Source organism: Odontomachus brunneus, unplaced genomic scaffold (genome assembly GCF_010583005.1).
Source record: "Odontomachus brunneus isolate Ranch 3 - 2012 unplaced genomic scaffold, Obru_v1 Obru_scaffold_001, whole genome shotgun sequence".
Lineage (NCBI taxonomy): Eukaryota > Metazoa > Arthropoda > Insecta > Hymenoptera > Formicidae > Odontomachus > Odontomachus brunneus.
This window is the reverse complement of record NW_022639451.1, coordinates 158,446-181,043: the sequence shown is the minus strand read 5'-3', so window position 1 is coordinate 181,043 and position 22,598 is coordinate 158,446. Positions and strand designations below refer to the sequence as shown.

Genomic DNA, 22,598 nt, shown 5'->3' with positions numbered 1-22,598 from the left:
TACGCAACTGGAAAGCACCCAGTAACTTTCTGTTAAATAATCTTAATATCGACGATATATATAAACAACGGTATATTAAGCTGGTATAATACTCATCAACAAAACATATTAATTGAATGCGTCGCCGTTAATATGCGTTGCGCCCATTCAATACTACAATCGCTCACTGAACGCTCAGTGAGCTCTTACATCCCATTGGCATATTCTTTTAGATCTCAAAATATATACCAATCAAATGTAAGAGCTCATTGAGCGCTCAGTGAGCGGTTGTAGTACTAAATGACCCATTGGCTTGGTTTACATCGTGCACTTGATACGCGTACTAAATAGTAACTTTCTAGATAATCTTAATATCGACGATATATATAAACAACGGTATATTAAGCTGGTATAATACTCATCAACAAAACATATTAATTGAATGCGTCGCCGTTAATATGCGTTGCGCCCATTCAATACTACAATCGCTCACTGAACGCTCAGTGAGCTCTTACATCCCATTGGCATATTCTTTTAGATCTCAAAATATATACCAATCAAATGTAAGAGCTCATTGAGCGCTCAGTGAGCGGTTGTAGTACTAAATGACCCATTGGCTTGGTTTACATCGTGCACTTGATACGCGTACTAAATAGTAACTTTCTAGATAATCTTAATATCGGCAATGCATATCAATAGCGACGCATTCAATTAATACGTTTTGTTGATGAGTATTATATTAGCTTAATATACCGTTGTATATATCGTCGATATTAAGATTATCTAATAGAAAATTACTATTTAGTACGTAGTATCAGGTGCATGATAGGTGCTTTCCAATTGCTTAACACATCTTGACACATATGTGACACATATGTGACACAGAAATGTACAAAGTGTAACGTTATGCGCGATTCAATTGGAACAAAAGCTGTGTTCTTTTATTTGCAACAGATGCAGCCGATGTCATTCTATCTTTGTTTAACATTCAATAAAATCGAAGGATAACATGACATCAGCTGCATCTGTTGCGAATAAAAGAACGCAGCCAAAGTATGTACTAATGAGTATGTATATCGGGTAAGATTAGGATTACTTTCAACTATATTTATATTTTGGTATTTTTTAATAATAAATAACAAAATCTAAATAATAAAAAAGATATTATCCACTTCACGTCGCAAATGTCAGTCTCTTTTCAAGCCGCTACGCTTATTAACTTTAATTGTCACTATAAAATACTAGTTTACACAGCCGACTAGAAGCCCTCGAGCTAAGTAGGGCTGCGTTCGGAAACACACTTTGGCTGCGTTCCGAAATTTATTGCCAGTGCTGAAATTCTATAGTATACGTGACATGAATTATAGATTTTCAGTACCGGTAATGAATTTCGGAACGCAGCCACTGTGTGCACACTACTAGACGATAGCCGTTGAAGTGAGCGAAATACAAGAATGAGATAAAAAGAGAGGGAGAGTACTCGAGTGACGTTTCCGAATGCAGCATACGCATGTGTAGTGTTGTGTCGACGATTATGACAATTGGAATGCAACTTGTGTCGCCATGTGTATGAAAGTGTCTAGGGATACTGCAATTGGAAAGCACCCGATGTAAACCAAGCCATTACAATTTAGGCCCAATCTACAATAGATGGAGTAAGGAGTAGGAGTAAGAGTAAGAAATAAGCAGTAAGCAAATTGACCAATTCCATTCTCACGTTTCAAAAATAGCCGATTGTGATTGGTCTTACTTACTGCTTATTTCTTACTCTCACTTCTACTCCTTACTCCATCTATTGTAGATCGGGCCTTACAATAGGGCTACGTTCTTTTATTCGCACAGAGCAGCGATCATGTAACTTTTCCCCTAGGGCGGAAACGTAAAAAGTGAAAAGTTTCACGTGAACTTGTGATCACGTAAGGGTGCTATTTCACGTGTCGTACGACAAGCTTTTCGGATACGTATTGGTTGGCAAATAGAGTATTTCTAGGTTCTCTGTTCGTCAACCAATGAACGTATCCAAAAAGCTTGTAGTACGACACGTGAAATATCAGCCTAATGGCTCTCGCAGCCAGCGCGATTTGCGATGCGACACGTGATATGCGATGCGCGATATCCAATGAGCGTACAACTTTTCCGGAATACCAATACGCTCATTGGATATCACTCGTTGCATATTGTGTGTCGCGTCGCGCATCGCACTGGTCTGCGAGAGCCATAACTCGGCGAAACGTGGGAATGTGAAACTTTTCACGTGAACTTGTTAGCTATGAAATGTGCTGGCGGAAAAGCTAGTGACATGATGAGTACGGAATATATTATGTTACTGCTGTGATGAGATACAGAAAACAATAATCCTAAGGTTATAGCGATGTTTTTAAGATTATATGTTCTACAGTTGATGGATATAGCTAATTTGGCCGATATTGAAATCATATAGGAACCATGTTTAGTAATTTGTGCTTTTCACGCATAGAGTTAAGGGACGTCTACATTGGAAGTAAACAGTAAGAAGTAGGAAGTAAGAATAAGAAATTGACCAATCATAGTTAATTATTCTTCTCACATTCGACTGTAGTTGGTCAATTTCTTAAGCCTATTCTACAATTGCGTGAACGTGGTTGTAAGTAGTTGTAAGTGATTACGACAACCAATCAGAGTAAAGTATTCAGTGAATAAAACATTCGGATTGGTTGACTCTTACGTTCACGACTACGCTTACGCAATTGTAGAATGGGCTTTACTCTTACTTCCTACTTTTTGCTATTTACTTCCAATGTAGACGTCCCTTTACTTGATTGCGTGAATAATGAAAAAGTTCACGTGAAATCGATAGAACGAAAAGTGAAAAGTGAAAAGTTCCGCTCGAAGTTACGTGATCGCTGCTCAGATGCAGCTAATGTCATGTTATCCTTTTAAATTTTACTGAAGGATTAAACAAGGATGGAATAACATCGGCTGCATCTGTTGCGAATAAAAGAACACAGCCTAGGTGTAGTAAGTTTTAAGGCGTAAGAAATTAACCAATCACAATTGATTATTCCACTGTGATTGGTCAATTTCTTAAGGTTTACTACACCTATTGTAGATCGGGACTTATAGCATGTTCGACTGACTCTGGGTTAATCCACTCTGGGTTATTCAGTCTACGTTTATTGGTTGAACAAGTACTTATAAGCTTTATGATTGGCTAATAGAGACTTATGACGTCATTAATCGCTCTCGGAGTGATTAACCCAGGGCCAGTCGAACACGCTATTAAACTTTAAACCCTAAGCCGTAAGAAATTGGCCAATTACAGTCGATTATTTTTCTTATAATTGATTGTGATTAGTCAACTTCTTATGGCTTAGGACTTGAAGCTTAAATTTTATGGCTTAAGTTCTCATTGTAGATGACACTTTACGTAACATTTAAAATATTTCAGTTTAATGAATAGTTTCATAGTCCTATGAAATATATTAGAAACATTTCAAACTAGCTAAATATCGAAACGCAACTACAAGAATGTAGTATGCACATTTCCTAGGAAAAGATCCCTAGTATAATCACTATATTATACTCGCGCTGGCAACAAGACGTCTCGAGTGCCGGAGCTCGCGGAGAGCGAGGAAGACAGTTGCGAGTTGGAGAAAGAGAGACAGAGAAAGAGAGAGAGAGAGAGAGAGAGTCACGTCGCACACGAGCGGGCGTGTAGCGGCTGTGACCATCTCATATATAGTACACGCGCGCTGCACTCGGCGAAGGCTGCAAGCGTATGTGCACGTATATACATTCGCATACACATGTGCATATGTATGCACCGTACGAATAGAGCGGAGTAGCGACGTATACGCACGCGATAGGCGTACGCGCGCGCGCGTTGTGCACCTTCTCTCTTTCTCTCTCTCTTTCTCTTACATCTATTTCCGTCTCACTTCTCGTCGCGACGCTTCGCTCTCTCTCGCTCCCTCTTGCCGCGCCGCGGAGACGGAGGGTGGCGGCGGGCTCGGAGTGAGGAGGTAGTGGAGCGAGTGCGAAAGACGAGCGAGCGAGCGAGCGAGCGCGAGCGAGTGCGAGCGAGCGCAAGTCGGGAAGCAGAGCGCGAGCGTGAGCGGTAGAGCGGCGGCGAGTGTGTGTCGGCATAGAGCGAGCGAGCGAGCGAGCTAGGCGAGAGCGCGTGCGGTGGTGGTGGTGTGACGACTGGTGCCGTGGACGGACGGACGGACGGGTCGGTCGGTCGGTCGGTCGGTCGGCGGTCGGGCCGTGGTGTGTGGAAGGACGAAGGAAGGAAGGAAGGAAGAAAAACGCGAGGAGGAAGTGTGCAAAATTCGCAAGTGCGCGCTGTGTCGGCGGCGGTGAGAGAGGAGAGGAATACGTTGGGGATTTGTGTGAGGGCATAGCTCGCTGGTGGCGATCCGAAGAAGGGAGATTATCATCGTCGCCGCCGTCGTCGTCTCGAAGGGGACTCCACGGATCAGTGTGTCGTTGGGATCTCTGTCTGTCTCGTTCTTTTTTCCGCGTTCACTCTCACACGCATACACACTCTCTCCGTCTCCTTTTATCTCTCTCTATCTCTCTCTCTGTCTGTCTTTCTCTGCCCCTCACTCTCCGATCGTCGGGGGGCCTGCCGCCGCGAGGACGTCGAGGGAACGACGACGCGTGGAAGTTTAACCGGGAGAAGAGGAGCGTGTCGTGAGGAGCACAATGTCCGACCGGGAGAGCCTGGACGATCAACCGCAAAGTAAGGAAACAGCCGGGCGAAGAAGCGCCACGACCGTTCTCTCTTTCTCTCTCTGTGTCGCCGTGTCTCTTATTTTCCGTCTCTTTCTCTCCTGTGTACTTGGTCTCGCGGCCGCTATGCTTCGGCGGCGTCGCGCCGAACGGACGAAACGTGCGCGGATCACGTCGCGAACCGACATCTTTTTTCCCCGTGGCCTATCTCCCACCTCTATCTCTCTCTCTCTCTCTTTCTATTTTGTATCTCTCTCTCCCTTTCTGCTTGGTGCTTGGGTGCTTCTGGTGCAGCGCGGCGGGCTCGCGCGCGCGTTAAACCCAGAGAGAGCAGGACGAACGATCGCCCGCCTTCTCGGAGCATCGGGAGAGCTAACGCGACGAGCCGTCCTCCCCTGCCCCCTGTACCGCTTCCATCTTACCCTCGTTGGCCACGAGAAGGTCCGAGGAAGTGAGTTATCGTGACGAACCGCCGCGAGAACGCGTGTACGCACATATGCGACTTTCCGCGTCCTCGTGGCCGGTTCTGTCAAGCGCGCGCTGCGACGATAATCGCTATTTTTCAACGGCACCCAGGATCCAAGATGGCCGGCTGCGTGTCGGCCGAGAGGATAGCCCCTCTCGTCCCTGCCGTCTCGCCCACATGCTTCGCTCTCTTGCTCCTTTGGCCGCGAGCCTTTACCTTCCTTCTCCCCTCTCTCGCTCCCTTCCCCCTCCTTCCTTCTCTATATTTGTATGTGTCTCTTTCGCGCTTTCCTTTCGTCTCCTTCGCACGCACGCTCTTTCTCTTTCTGTCTTGCACATCGTCGCTCGGCCCTCGTGAGTCGAATATTCGCAACTTCCGACGTTGCCGAACGTCGCAATGCCGGTTCCTCTATGCGGCGCTCGCTTTTCTTTTTTTTTTCTCTCTTTCTTTCTCCTTCTCTCTTCTTCCCCATGAGCCGGTCTTGCGACTCGAGTACGAAATCTCGTCTCGTCGTCGTTCGATCTAATGCGCGGATAAACGCGCAACATTACGCGATAAACGGGCGGAATCGTCCCAGGCGTGCGGAGGAGCGCGCGAGTGTGATGTAATTCAGCTTCGATCTACAGCTCTATCTACCTATCTGTCTACTAAGCGGCGCGCATGCACGCAACGGTTTGTCCGTTTGAGTCGGCCACGAATCGTGCAAACTTCACTCGACGTTGAGAACGCCTCAACGCGCGAGGTTAAGCTACATCTCTTGGGTGCGTTTGTGGCACGCCCCGAATCACGTAACTCCGTGTGTTAGGACATTCATAAAGCCGTGTGTTTCACGGGCGAACGTAGGGGGAGGGGGAAGAACCGTTCTTCTCTCTCACAGCTCGTAACGCCGCGTCTTTTGACCTCGAAACCGAAAGATCAACGAGCAACGGCGCGTGGCTCCGGACAGATATCGCGCTTTACATTTTCCGTATGTCGGAAATTTGGATATCTATCTCTGTCTCTTTCTTACTATCTTCCCTCGATTCTCCCGTGGCGACACGCGCGCACATCTTTATCGCTCATAACCTTATATTTTTATACCTCTTCCCTTCGTGAGTCGCGCGACATTGACACTCTCTTTCTCTTTCTCTCTCTCTCTCTCTTGCTCTGTCCTTCGTCCGTCACACATTTTGCCGATTAAATTAGACTTAGCGGTTCTAACGGAGCTAGCGAGTATCCACTAGCGCGGATTATTCGCGGCCTGGCACAAGACACTCGCAGAAATCTCGATGGAGTTTGTAAAAATTCACGTGAGCTCACATATCGAAACCTGTGGAACGTTGATGAATTCAAATTTCGATACTGCGCACATGTGTCGATATAATTTTTACATATATCTCCTCTCTTTTAGTGCTTCTCGCACGAACACGTTTTGGGGGAGAGAAAGAGAGAGCTGATTTTCTCGTAAGATTGTACACGTTTGCTACGAGAACTGGTTGATTAGCGTGAGATGCCTTTTTCTCGTGACTATACCATCGAACATTGAACTCTTCAGAGTTATATCGGTTTGTGGGTTCTCGAGTAACATATTTTAGTCCTTCGAGTAACGACCTCGTTCGTGGGTTACGGCAAAATCTCGTAACCTGCCGTCCCCACTTGGACTCCACATTTAGTATACTATTCCGGAATTTCAATATATCAAGTTGTCCATATGTTACTGTGTGTGTGTACTTGAACTGAAATTTTATTCCTATCGTATTACAGCAAATATTTCGCCCCGTTGATATTCCATCACAACGACATTTTGCTGCATATATTCGGGAAACAGCAAATATATAATTATATAACGAAATTATAAAAAAAAAAAAAAAATATGAATATATATATATATACATACACACACACAGCAGCATAATAAAATATACGTCAGCAGCGAGTTGCTATTTTCACAGTTGCCTAGCAATATGTCATTCTGTTAAACGTTTTTTCACGGCCTATCAAATTACGAAAATGTCAGTCGAGAGTGGAATGTTATTTATTGCATTTGTTACGCAATTTTCAGCGAAATTCTTTCCACTGAAAATAGAACTTCGCTAACTACTTTTTCGCAATGTCCCGCGTATTTCTCTATTATTAATTGGGTTTACATCGATGTCTTTCTGTTATTCATTAATTAATACTGATTTTATTTGTTTTGCCAGAATATGGAAACCCTGGCGGTATGGATGCTGGAGGTGCTGACTTCGATTCTGGTGAGTATTTGATCGTATTAGTCGTACATAATTGAGAAGATTAATTGAGAGGGTAAGTGGATATGAAGAATATACACACACACACACACACACACATATATATAATTATATTCTTGCGAAACTCAAGTTATCCCTGCTCATTCAAAAAGTAACGCGGTAATAATCTAGTTATGAATTTCACGTTCTGATCTCTATCCACATTTGCCCTCTTAATTGTTAAAATATACTAAAGCGCGACTACACAACTCAATTTGGAGATTTATCGGGTAAAGTTCAGCGATATTTTTGCAACTTATAAATCTTATTGTGTGAAGATATTGTAGATAATATAATATCTCTCTACCTCTATTTTCTTCATTCTATGCAACACAGAACGCCATCTTTGACGATCATTACATAAATTATCTTAACTTGTCGCAATGCAGAGTGTCCTAAAACTAACGGAATTTAAACCATCTTCACTATACATTCTTCAGTTGGAATAGATTTTTTTTTCATTTAAGTACTGAGGCACCAATAGTTTCTGAGCAATTAACGACTGAAAATAAGGAAACTTCATGAATCGCAGTTATAAAGATGTATAATGACTAATACCATAAAATGCAGCAAATTATGCATACACCCTATACCCATTAAGGAAAAGTCAACCCTTAAAATTTTGTGACCACAGGAGTATAAGCAAATATTTGACACTGTATCTCAATATTTGCACAGTACAGAGTACTTTTCACATAGTATAATGAAACAAGACAGTGATTTATCTCTGGCAAATTAATTATCATTCTTTCCGTTTCTAAACATACCCATTTACGACAGCAAATTAATTATATTGAACATCGGTAACTGACAAGTAAAATTGTGATGAATGAGTGACAACAAAACCATGGTAATTTATCTGTATTATCGGTGGACACACTTTGTGATAAATTCCATTGCACAACTTGAATGTCTCACAAACGTTGTTTGTCTAATAAGGCCGTAAACGTAAAACAAGGGTGGAATCAACTGCATTCTGTATCAATCCTAATTATACTCTGAATAGTTTCACAGTATTAATACATTAAAAAAAGATATAATCTTATCCTTAGAAGAATCCTTTTGAAGTTATATACTAAAGCTATATTCAAGTAAATGTTCATTTTTTCAATTATTTTATGTTTTTATATCCGCAAATCTATTGTAAGTTCATCACAAGCATAAAATAAATTGAAAATTCTGTATTCTGAATCATATTAATTTAGCATTTTACAACCAAGAATATAAAATTAAAAGAAAAATTTGATTTGTTTATTATATAAAGTCAAACCAATTTTTTTCCTTAGATAAAGTTTTATCATATTTTTTTTCTTAGATAAAGTTTTATCATATGTTATCATATTTTTGTAAAGAGAATAAATTTTTTTTAATACACGATAATAAGTTTTTCTAAAATTTGTAACGAGTATATTAGAAGATTATTATCAAGAAAATATTCTTTGTTGAAAATAACCATTATTTAAGAAAAGAAAAGTAAACCGAATAATCGCTTTTCTTAACAGAGCAGGATGATGATTTTTTTTATACATATAAAAGAATTCCGCTAAGGATGAGATTATATATATATATATATATATATATATATATATATATTTTTTTTTTTTTTTAGATACATTAGCCTCTTTAGTAATGGTAATTGGTAATTTAAAATAACTGCGTGATTCCCCCAAATGTTTTTTTTTTAATATGCATATCTAGGTTTCTTTTTTCTTTATTATTATTTTTTTAAGAATTTAGAAAATAAAATACAAAATATGTCTAATTTCTATCTATATTTACTACAAGTTAAAAAATAGTTTAAGTGAATCAAAACAAATTTAATAATTTACAATGAAACTTTTCCGGATATAGCACTTAACTTTTTGCCACCCGTTGTTGCCTTGAAGCAACATTTGGTTTAAGTCGATACAAAATAATCGATATTTTTCCTCACTAAACTGTCCAAAGTTTTTGAAAACTGTCTATCATCATTCTAAGTGAAACTTAGATCTTATCACTTTAATCTTAAACGATAAACTTTTATCTTATCACCAGTTAGCAATAAAAATCAGTGAATTTTCAGCACCCATCTTCTCCCTTATTTCAAGGCTGACAGGTCCACAAGTAAGTGCAATTTATTAATATTGCACTTGCTTATCATAAAACTAATCTATACAAAACATCCTCGTGCATTATTACGATGTATGAAAAGTATAAAATTGTTATTATGCAGAATATTGAGAGAATATGCAGAGTTTGCACTGAAAGTAATGCAGTATATCAAAGAATTATTTCTCTGAGGCAATGTTTTGATTTCTTTAAATATTTGATTGAAAAATTATTTAAAAAGTTACCATCTCAACACTGCTACAAACGATAACAAATAGAGAAAAAATATTTCTTACGAATAGAATTAATTCGGGATTTAAAGGGTTTATTTAATAGTTTAATTAATTATTATTTCTCACCTTTCTTTCTCAAGAAGCGTTTTTGTCGAAGCATATATGTGAAAACAATAATTCTAACTAATAGCGTTTTCTACTGGAAAACTAGTGCGACACTAGTGCGCACTGAGTGCAATTTTATTATTCCACTGTGAAAATCAGTTCATATATTTTTAGCGTTTAATGTTCTATTGATAAAAGTGGTGCAAAAAAATTATACTGAGCATCTTCAGAGATACTGGAATACCAGTACAAATTTATGATTATGGTTTAAATTATGATTTGGTGTTTTAAGGTATGTGATATTACGTTTAGGGATATTTTAATTAATTTCATAACAACTTTGTTTTTAGTTTAGACATCTATAATAGCTACGTAATGACATTGACATTTTGACGTTTAAAAATTTTGAAATTTTGAATAAATAAATCAGGATATATTATTGTAAAATAAATAATTTAAATTTGTGCAATTATACGTGTTTTTACTATTAGATGAAATTATAAAATGCCAAACAAATAGATGTATAATTAAAATTATTGTCTTCAGCTAATATATAATAATAAATATATGAATGAAGTTTTGTTCATATATATATATCGCAATTTCACGTAAAAAAATAAAGAAATTATGTGAAAAATGTGATTCATGAAATGACTGACAACAGGTAAGTTAAAATTTTTCCGCATATTTTAAAGCCGCATAAAGAATTCTTTATTTTTTCAAGTTTAAGGAAAGATTTCGTCTAACAAAGCGTTCCGCTGAATCACACTAAACACGCGCTATTATTGCACTAGTTCAGTTTTCATTGAAACCTAGCGGAGCGCTAGTGCCGCAGCAATTTTCCCAGTAGAAAACGCTACCATACGACAAGTCGGTAATTCCGACCGTCACGTTCTCGGCATCTCGAGAAGCCCGATGTACGCGATATTCAGCACGGGAGGGAAGAAGTGGCATCTGCTTCGGATGAGAATTTTCCCGGACATCCGCGAAGCGGATTCGAGCGGAATCCGAATCGGAGTGCAGCGTCCGGAAGCGGGACACGAGACGCGGCACGACGGCAGTGGGGCGCCGGTACTAGAGCGCAGTCAGCTGGTCGTGACGTCACGCGCCATGTCGTCCGTAGGCGCGAGCAGCGCGCGAATGGTGGGGGCAGCCGCCGCGCTGTCACGTGATTTAAACCGCGTAGTCACGTGGCGGCGTATCGCTCACGGATGCGAGAGCCGGCGTTGGACGGGCGCGGATTGGCGGCCGCGCTTCGCCCGCCGCCACCATGATACGCGCGCATTCCATTGGCATGACGGCGGGCTCCATGAATGACCGGCACGTCATTCGCGTACGATTTCGTGTTCGGCGATACGTCGACATGCCGTTGCCGCATCGCCGCCGCTCGTACGGTATTTCGCGGCAGTTCTCGCCGATGTATAATGTACGCGAATATAAGACAACGACGACGTCGGCGACGACGACGTAAGACGCGCGATCGCGCCCCCGTACGAAACGCGATGTGTCATAAAGCACGGTGACTACGGTGGCTCGTTGCCTCAGCTTTTTCCTGCTCGTCGTCCGGCCACGCCGGTTTCGGTGCATCGTCGCCTCGTGCTCGTTTCCGCGAACGCTTTCGTGAAACGTTTCCTCGTAGCGCGCGCCGTTACCGCGGATTCGAATCGGAAACCGGAGGCGCGAGCTAGTCACCGGTACGTCGACGTGTCGACACGTGCGAAAGCGTGTGCTGCTCTCGAAAATCGCGAAACCGTTGTGCTCTCGGTGTTCTTTGATGCTCTGTGATTACGTGATTTCTTTATGTGTGTTTCGTCCGCGATTAATGCGTTCGAGAAAGTGACGATTCTGCATTGGAAAAAAGAAAAAAGTAAAAAAAGAAATTGAAGATGTGTAATGAAATTGTTTTCGCATGAAGCTATCTTCGTGGAAAATTACTGAAGATAGAAATATCAATAGTGGTCTTCCACTTTCCTTCTCTTTCTCTCCCATCACAAACTTCATTGATATTTCTCGCCTGGGATAATTGCTCTCGTTTTGAGAATAATTGTGGAAATGTGGAATGAGAGTACATATAATATTTCGTTTGTATGTAGAAATGCGAGTGGTATTCATGCATTTGAAATGTAATTTCTCAGCGTGATTCGCATTGCATCTACTTGTTTCTCTCAACGCATATTGTACTTTTTTATCAACTTTCTGCAATAATAATCACCGCGCCGAAACATGTATTATTACTCTTTTAGCTATACACGCTTATTTTTCATATATGTACTGGGGACTTCAGCCAGTCTTTTCATTCTGGTGCTCGAGAAATTTATCGTGTTGTGCTTATTTTTTTACCGATCGTGAATTAACTAAAAAATAGTCTAAAATCATAATAACTACCGGAAAGGATGCGTTAAAATCGATGTATACAAAGGATACAAAGGATATATTAATTACTTGTTGATTACAAGAAAAACGCCATTTTACTATGATTGCTTGAAAACTTCATAATTTCTTTGCTAATAGAGATAAATAAATTATGTTTTTCTCCAGTTTATTATTTTAAACTTTATGTGACTTATGAGTCATATTTTCTAAATCTAAAACTTTTTCAATGAGTGTTCACTTAGATAATCATAACATCACTGATTGCAATTGTAGTATAAAAAACGGTTTAGTTAGTTCGATAAACAGATCTTTTAAAAGAAATGACACGACTTTTTTTGGGTATTTACCCAAAGAAAAAGATTTCTCTATTATAATGTCACTCATTACTGTTTACGAGCAATATAATTAAGAAAAGAAAATAAAAATGTAATCGAATATCATTTTAAATATGAATTTACACTATCAACTTGAGATAAAATAAATGAGAAGGTTTACTTAGTTTCAAAACAAGCTTACCACATTAGTATCTGAGACCCCTGACAAATGTTACAGGCACACTATCATACAGACTAGCAACAACTGATTGTTTCTGCCGGTGCGAGTCATCAGAAAGACCTCAAACTATTTTTCTGAGGCGATCGTGTCCTTTCTACTTAATAATTCTACCAATAATAAAGTTTCTCACAGACCTCAATGTGTATAGCTAGGGTTATTAATAGATTTTACCAAGTACCTCTATACATATAGATTATAATAAATGCTTAAGAGATTAATATATAAAACAACATATGGTAGTACTCAAAAGACGAGGTAGCAGCTAAACAGCTGATATTAAGGCTCCTGCGTCTCCGCATCGTTTATCTTTTTTTAATAACGTCAGAAATGAGAAAATGTATGCTAAAAATTTCTGTAAAATACGTTTAAATTGAAGGATGTACTTGTGAAGCGATCAATTGAACAGATCTATGAAATAGTGCGAACTACAACAGTAATATTACAACAGTCAATAATATACTGTAAATTAATATAGAATTATGCAAAAAGAGGTAGGTTAAAAATATACATTTTATGTCACACACGTTAATTTAAGACAAATCATTGATTGTCAGAGCAAAAGGAAAACTATTTTACAGTTCTCCTATTTTGCAAGTGTCTCCTTATGGATATATCCTTTAATTTAAATATGATTTACAAGAATTTTTAGTATGTATTTTCTTCTGACGTCATTAAAAAGAAATGGAGGATGCGAGGACACAGAAACCTGAAGACTATTTGGATTATTATCCAAATAACGACGAATATGATATAATGAGGATGTACGGTACAATTCTGAAAGCGCATCCGAGTCTATAAGTGATGCAATAAAGTGGCGGATCATATCGACATCACTGTGAAAAGTGTACTGTAGGTTGGACGGTAAAATTTCATTCCGCATTTTCGACTCGTCCTTCCATGTAGATCGTCACACACGGTTGTCATCGTCTCTGGGTTACAACCCAGAAAGGAACATAGCAAGAGCAATCTCGTTAGCGGCACCTGTCTTTATCGACTCGACGGCGGCGATCACTTTCAGGTCGCGCCGAAAATCACTCTTGTGGAATTCGAGGGGCGTTGATCTCGTAACGTTGCCTTTAAGCGGCAACACTATTATTGCACGTTCGCGCGAGACGGAAATTATCCGCGAGTGCAACTTGCCGTAGACCTAGACCAGCGTAGAAAGTGGCGCTTGTAATTAGTCTATTACGTCGGGCCGGCGCGCGGGATACGTTTTCAGTGAAGGAGTATCTCCTCGAGGAGGGAACACCGTCGGTCGCTCGCGATATATTCCACGTCGAAATTCCGTTCTACGCCGACTCGGCCGACAATGGGAGAGATCGTGGAAATATCACAGGGCGACGTCCACGAGAATCCGCCGAAAGACTGGGGCGACACCATGGAAAAGATACAATATTGGTGTCCGGAAGGTAACCTTTGAAAGTTCTTGAATAAGCGATGATTATCGAGAATCTTCAGCGCGGAATACGTGAGCGTCCCTCTTCGTCGAATATTTGCGCGACACGCTTGTATCTTCGCTGCATGAATTTTGAAATGTATTTTTCGTGACGGAGTCTTGACTGTGGACTTTTCTCAGGAATATCTCGTTACGCGAAAAATATTGTAATTGACTACTAAATATTTCGCAATCTCCCCCTTTTTTGGGAAAGAGATAAGTCAATTTCTCTGTATTCCTCCTAGTGATGTCAGTTTCGATGCAATTATATCAGTTTCGCTATCAATTAATGATTTGTTGCAACCTCTTTGGCTGGCCTTTTGTGTTCAACGTATCGTGTTCTTCGTGCAAGGCTATATATCCGTGATTATATTTGTAACTGGCAAAAATTTGCACTGAGAAGAAAATAGTTGAAAATTTATTTGTATGTGTATGTAGGATAAAAGTTTATTTCATAGAAATAAACTTTGTTTTGCGCAGAGGGGAATGAAAAACTTTATTTCTTAGAAATAAACTTTAGATCTCGCTAAATTTTCAAATATTTTTCGCAGTATGGCAAAATGTGTTTCGATATTCAGTATAAGTAAATTTTTTCTTCTAGCGCCACTGAGAGATTCTTTCCCTGTTTTATCTCTTTTGATCTTCCCTGTCTGCTTTATAATACAAACGTGCAATTAAGGATCAACATACTGTCTAAATACATAATAAATATGTTATTCAAGGGTATCGATACAGATATCCCGGTTCTGTCGACCAAACGGTATCGACGTTCAGTGAAATTTTAAGTATGTTTATGAATCCATAGCATCTCGGACGCCAGAAAGAAATCGATGCCGTATCTTTGAAGAATATTACGAATACTGTATTACAAAACTGATAAACACTAAATATGATTTTGTTTTGTTAATAATGTGTAGTCACATGGCTTTAACAGTTACAATATATACTACTGGTGTATCTTTGCATTACAACAATGAGACAGCCGCTAGACTTGAATCACGCATGATTCATTGACATATTCGTTCTGGGAATTGTGTCTGATTCAGGAACGGTGAGCGTTCATAACGTTCACGTAATTTGAAGCCACGACAATCGCGATATATCTATCGTAGATAAAATATGAAATGCTATAAATTGATTAGTTGGATATATAAAGATATTGAAAATGCAGATATTGAAAAAAAATTGTTTCTCACTCGAAGACTTGGGATTATTTATGTTCTTAAAGGAACATCTTATAGTGGATTTTTTTTTAGGAATATGGCTGTAATGAGTGTGCAGGTTAAAATGCAGAATAATTAAATTGATACGTGTAATATATTTTTTTTCTTATGTAAATCTTTACCATAACATGAAACGTTAAAAGATATATTTGAACAAATTAAAAAATTTTGCGGGACTAAATCATCTCATTGCAACATAAAGCTGCTCGCGGAGCTGTTGTACGGATTCACAAATAGGATATAAAGAATAAACAACGATGCTCGGACCTCATTGTGTTTGACGAACTGTTTTTATCGTTCCAGTTGTTTCATCTAATATTATTTAGCGGATACAACAGTTAAATATAATCGTGATATTCAATCAACTGACATATATAATGTTTTTCTTATTTTTTATACATTATATATATTTTTTTTCAGATATATTTTTATGTACAAATAATATATCATTTGACTAATTATTCCGAATTTTGTTATCAGTACTGTTACAATAATTAGCGATACGTGTCATTAATTTTATGACGTGACTCTTTTAGACCAATATAATCAACTATACATTTTTGGATTGTTGCATCTTTTCTTTATTCTTTAACTCTTACGCGGTGAAAAAGTATTTTGACCTTAGTAGTGGATGGAAGGTCATCCATATCTGACGCATTTTTCTGTAAACTTAAAATTGTTGAAAAATTCTAAAAAAATTTAGTCTTTTTTTAAACCTTAACTAATAGATTATGAAGTTGTTAAAAAAAATTAAGTTGTAATAATGGTTTCTAATTGTGATTTTCCAATTGTTTTTGAATAAGAATTTATAAAAAAGTTATTTTATTTAAAAAATTATAATTCTTGCAATTTTTCTTAAAATTGAAAAGATCTGAGGTTTTATATTTAAGAGTGTGATAATTAATAAAAAATTATTACGGTATCTTAAACAAGTCGAATTATTTTGACATGTAAAAAGTATATATATTTTTTTTATAGTAAAAAAATAAAGCTAAGTAATATAAAAAAACATTTTTACACATTATACAAAAGTAAGGGAAGAAATACAAGAAGCACAAGAAACATACATCCGTAAAAACTTTGTCAAATTTAACGGCATCGTCAAAGTTTAATGAATATCATATTAGATACAGGAAAATAACTTGAAAAATTATTAAAATATACAATATATAAAAAAAAACAAATCCTCACTTACATAAAAGGTGCACGTTAAGTGAATAGGGAAATCACTCCCTATTCAGTATCCCGTATCGATTTGCTCCGGCTGTTATTCAGACATGAAACTGACGAATTTTGTCGCTACTGATTCTCAAGTATCCTCGCTGTACTAATTTTTTTTGGAGAACATACGAAACTTTGGAAATCTCGAGATGAGGAGAAATGCAAAGTTATTAAAAGTGCTCCCAAACACGAATGACCCCCATACTCATTTGAAGGGTCAATCATCATCCACACCTCATCTCACTTCTCGACGATGCGGTTGTCAGTTCCGTTTCGTTCCATGCTGGAGGCGGTGGATGTTGGTGGGGCAGCGGCGCAGGGTGGGTGGTTACGGGTAGAAAGGGGGAAGGGAGGACACGACGAAGAGTCGACGTTGAGGTTCGCGTTGAGGCAGGTCGGTGCGGAGCGCCACGAGTCGCGCTCCAGGCGCAGAGATCAATGCACCCGCGATCGTCTCCGTTCGCAGCCGCCGTCGTCGTCGACGAGGCCCTCGGATGGTCCGATGGACCCACGGTAGATCCGTGACGGGTCGAACATACAGAGATCCACGTTAGATCCCGAATGTGCGAACGTGACGAGGAAAAAGCCTGTCTGCGGGCAGGACACGCGGTGATTTCGAAGGAGGCATCGTTTTCCGGTGCAATCGTCGAGGAAGCGCCACGAGGAAACTGACATGGACGAGGACGGCGATCGCGAGAGAGAGAATTATACGACGAAGGCGAATAAAAACTGGCCACGGAAGCCGACGACGCCGACGCCACATCGCACCCTCGAAATGGTGGTGCATTCGACGCTCGCGCTCTGTGCAACTGTGTAGTGAAATGTATGCGATGTAAAGTCGCGAGCCGGCGAGCAACAGCGAAGTGGGCGTCTCTGCGGACAGATGGACACGCGCCATTGGTAATCGTTAATCGGAAGAACCGTTTATCGACGGTCCAGGAGCGGAGAATGACGAGAAGCGCAATTTCATGCGGAGAAACCATCGCAAGAGCGTACACGAAGGTCGTCCTGGACGCGGAGCAAACCTTTGCTTGATGTCGTGCTAATATCCAAGAGATGAGAAAAAAGGATCATCGGTGAGAAGACCCCTTCGTGCTCGCGTCGGCGAGATGCGGCTGAACAGGAAGCTGATCGCCGCTCCGTGAAGAAGATCTCGAGCGAGCATCAGAAAAATCCTCGAGAATTCCTCGGGTCTCGCCGCTAATCGATGCAACGTAGACGGCGTGTCGGAGTGGAGCGCGAAAGAAGCAGGAGCGAGAGGAGGAGGAAGAGACGCGAGAGGGTTTCATATCCTCGAAGTCTGATCGTTTTCTCATTGCATTGGTCATTGAGATAAAGGCTCTCGTGCTCTCATGAGGGATTCGCACAGTGAATCTGATCGCGCCTCTTGCTACATTCGCAACATTCAGGAAAGGATCTCCCGAGTGTCGGAAGTAGTATTTGCCGGAGAAGGTATCTCCGATCGCCGTGCACAAACACCACGACGATGGCAATTGCGCTCGTGATTGATCGAGAAGTACCTTACGAGTGCGTTCCATCTGTGTCGTAGTAACGGCCGTTGAATATTGTTCCCGTGAACGATGTCGAACGCCGGTGGATCTACATCTCCCGAGATAGTCGCTCTCGCGACGACGAGGTCGAGCTTCAACGAGAAGCGGCGAATTTCCCAATAATAAATGGTGACCTAGAAGGGACGACAAGACGCGAGGGTGGAGTTCAGAAGAGAGAAAGGAGAAGGAACGAAGTAGAGAACGAGGGAGGATCGAAAGCGCCAGAGAAAAACAAGGGAGAAGAAGTTAATTAAGCGAGGGGGACGAGAGAGAAGGATTCGAAGGTGGTACGCGCTAATCGCCTTCTCAGTCGACCTCGACACTCCACCACGTAGTAGACCTCTCTTGTCATTATTCGGTGACTTGAGCACTCTCAATACACTCCACGTTATGCCTCGTGTCCGTTCGACAAAGTAGAGAATCCATGAAAGAGCAAGAAAGAGCGAGAGCGGTGGCGTATTGACGAAACGTAATATTGAATCCCAAGGAAAACTAGTTACTCGAGGAAGGAAAGGTGTTTCGACGCTGCACCACACAAACATCTCCTAATGTTATTTAACATCGAGCACCTGATTGTATCAGTGGGGAGCACTCCATGTCGTTCTTCGCGTTCGCCGAAGAAAGAAGCTGGCGAAATAGAACAAGTGTATTGGTGAAATTTAATATAGTACCTTGTGTGAACTGCTTTTTCAAGAAGGGAGGAGCCGGGAAAGGTGTATTCGCGCAAGACGCGCCAAAGTCCGGAAGACTAGTGTTCGAAAGGGAAGAAGGCGAAAGGGTGACGTAAAGTTCCACAGATTGCTCATGCGAAAAGGAAGGAGAGAAAGACATATTCGACGCTGAACCGCGACAGATAGACGGACAGACGAAAGACGAGTGAGAGAGAGAGAGAATTGAAAGGTGCCGGTAGTTAGATTCGACGCGGATCGATGTGACACAGTGGCCCAACGTTGGTGGACGATTACGAGTAGGAAAGGGCAAGTCGGGGGGGCACCTAGGGTGCTAAGGTGCTACCGCAAGGAGTGTACAGTGGTGTACGATGGTGGTGATGCAACAGTCATCGACCAGACGGAGAGACGCCTCCGGGAAATAGGGCGATGGTGAAAGTGCACAATCGCGACGTGGCTCGTGTTTATCCAACGGGTGTCGAAGAGGAAGAGGAGGTATCGATAGGCCGAGACATCGATCGGGAAAAGAAGTCATCGAGATGATCGCCGGAGGATAGCCGTTTGAAAGGAGACAGAGAAAGAGAGGGTGTCTCCTTGCCCGCCAGAGGCTGACGCGGCGATGCATTCATCGATCGACTCCGCGGACTATCGTCGCCTTTCGCAGGGAGGCCGTGGACGAAGGTCCTCGCGAATATCCTCGTGAAAGTAAACTCGGCGGAGCACTCGGCACGGACGGACCGAGCTTGGAGGATATCTTCTCGCGATGACCGTGTCGTCGAATACGGAGGAAGGACCTCTTCTACGAAGTTACGCACGTAAACGAGGGCTCCGTGAAATCGAGATCTGGAGGAAGGTATATGGATATTCGGCGCGAAGAGTTCGTCGTCTCGAGACGCGAGTGTCGTCTGCGGAAAGAGACGTGAGTCTCTCCGGGATGAGGGACTCTGTACGGAAATTTCGTTGGGGTTGAAGCAGGAGAGCTGCTACAACGTGAGAAAAGAAGAGATACAAGAGAGAGGAAGAATGAGATAAATTGAGCTAGTGAACAAGCTTAATTCGCCGACTAATGTGACTTCATCGAGGCTTCAACGCGACGTGGCACGGGGTCGTAGGTCAAGAGAGGAGATATAGGTCTCGCGCGCGCAGGAGCGCGAATTACATATGTACAGGTGCACAGACTACCATAGTATCGACAGGATGTTCAAGAGCAGGATTTTCCAGGGCGATCTCAGCCCCGTCCCAATTCCAGGCAGCCTGCAACAGTCCAGTACGTAGTAGCGTGGTGGAGAGCCACACACACCGCCGTCGTTACACGTCGATCGATCGCTTAAGCGCGGTTCTCGCGCAGGTGATCTCGTACCTGCTCCCCCGCGATCGATTCCTCCGAATCCTCAGCCGTGTTATTATTATTATCCTTATCCTCACGAGACATGGTGACTGAATTATCCCGAATTTTCCGCCTGGTAGTGACCTTGGACGTTCGATCATAGACGTTGACTAATTAACCATTACTCGTTTCCCGCGAGATTGATTAAATCATACGCTCTGCTTCTTCTATTGCCTAAATTTATGAAAATCCTATTCTAGCATTTCGACAGTTTATACTTTGAAATTACGAATCAGAAAATCTTATTTCTGTTATTGTACACATAAAACGATGATAAAGATTAATTTCAATTAACGCTGAGTGAGAAAACTACCTCGATAGACTGATGTAAACTTTACAGCAACTTTGTATATTAAATCATGATACTTGGCAACGTTGCAGCCTTTATGACTGATCATATTGCACTTATATTTATCACACAGAATGAAGAAATAGAAATATAAAAGAAATACGAAAAAAATGATAAAAATTTGCGCCAAATATTATGTCATATTGAATGCAATATGAAAGTCTGAGTGTAATTTTTAGTAAATTAGTTGCTGCATCATACATAAAAAAATTTACATTGTTGTATGATGTAAATTTAATAATTAATCTAATACAGTGTATTTACTTCATAAATGTAATTATAGAAAAATTGTAAGGTTTTCATCACTGATTTTTTCAGGTCGTGATAATAATGGAAGTCTATCTAAGTACTTTCGCGCAATTTTCATCTCCGATAAACTGATTTACGTAAACTTTACAGCAATTTTAAGGTGAATCACGGTACTTAGCAACGTTGTATTCTTTATGACTAATCAGATTGCACTCATATTTATTACATAGAATGAGGGAATATAAAAGAAATAAGAAAAAAATGATAAACATTTGTCTCTAATAATATGCCATGTTAAATGTAATATGAAAATCTAAATGTAATTTTAGTAAATTTATTGCTTGCATCAATATAACAAAAATTTATATTATTGTATGATAAATTTAATAATTAATTTAATACAGTATATTTACATTTTCTTCCATAAATGTAATTAAAATAAATACTGTAAAGTTTCGATCATCAATTGTTTCACATCATGCACTGAGAAAAAAAATGTTTGGTATTTGTAACTATAATCACACAGGGAAATAATTACTACAATCACACAGGGAAAAAATTACTACAATCACACAGGGAAATAATTATTATGATCACACAGGGAAATAATTACTATAAATTATGGCCAAGAAAATCTTTTTTTTTTATTATTAAAATCTATTATAATATTATACTATAATATTAGTAATAATAATCTTATATATATGTTACTACTACCATTCTATTGCAAAAATTATGTTTGGAGTTTATAAAAAAATAATTATATTTTTAGTTACTTCAACTATATTTTTTTCTTAGTATGATAATCATGAAAGTCTGTCTCAAGGATCATTTCCTTCGACGGTATGCGGCTTGATTAGCTGAATAGTTAACATCGCATAGTTGATAGTTGAAGACTATCAATAAGAAGGATTGAAAGTCATTGAGAACATTGTTTCGACTGCACAGTTAGCCGAAACGTTTCCGTTCGTACACGTAACTTGCTCCATAACTATTCGCGCCGGCGTCCCCGTACAATTAAAGAACCGACTGTCGCGAAGAGACGCGTGAAAACTTCGCTAACAAACGGCCAACATCCCGCCGAATGAGTCTGTGAACTGTTCGGCAGTAAAAATTAATTAGATTCTCCAAGGAAGCAACCAGGTCCTCTGGCTTTTTCATTGTTTCGTATCGCCGTATCATCCCGTTACACCTCCGTTTATATTCCTCGCTTTGACGTTTCGGTACCGGCGCACGAAGCATTTGGGGATGAGTCTATTTCCGAATGCTCATGAGAGAGAGACCCGCGGGGTTACAGGATAAGAAGGAAGAAAAAGGCAGGTAGCATAAAAAGCGGTAGGGGCATATCTGGTCGTGATAGTGGGGCACCAAAGAGGTCTTCGACCTCTCTCTGGTGCAGCTGTTATTGATCGATGAGAGAGAGGACTAGCAACATCGCTCTGGCGTGTTACGCCGTAGCGCTTGTCTCTATCCCGACAGACAGGATAAGGCATTTACATCACGCCATCAGTCATCGTGTCTCGAATATCTTCCCTCTTCTTCTTCTTCTTTTTTTGCTGCTCTTGTTCTTCATGTTCTTCTTCTTTCTTTTTCTTTCTTCTTCTTCTTCTTGCTCTTCTTCACCTTCTTCCCGAACTGATTTCGCGATCGCTTCGCTAATCCGCCAACCAGAGACGTGACCCGAGCAAATCCGACGAAGAGAGAGAGAGAGAGAGAGAGAGAGAGAGAGAGAGAGAG

The 22,598-nt window shown here is 40.5% G+C and overlaps 1 protein-coding gene across 3 annotated transcripts in view; it reads left to right on the top strand.

Moving 5' to 3' along the window:
• The first annotated feature begins 4,063 nt into the window (after positions 1 to 4,063).
• LOC116840620 (transcriptional activator protein Pur-beta) overlaps positions 4,064 to 22,598 on the top strand; it is a 33,334-nt gene continuing 14,799 nt past the window's right edge. The window contains exons 1-2 of one of the 3 annotated variants that reach the window (XM_032807530.1): positions 4,064 to 4,702; positions 7,339 to 7,389. In XM_032807530.1, coding sequence (XP_032663421.1) covers positions 4,666 to 4,702; positions 7,339 to 7,389 — 88 coding nt within the window. In that variant the 5' untranslated portion in view covers positions 4,064 to 4,665. The remainder of the gene's footprint in view (positions 4,703 to 7,338; positions 7,390 to 22,598) is intronic. The other 2 variants (XM_032807540.1, XM_032807551.1) reach the window with 2 other exon arrangements.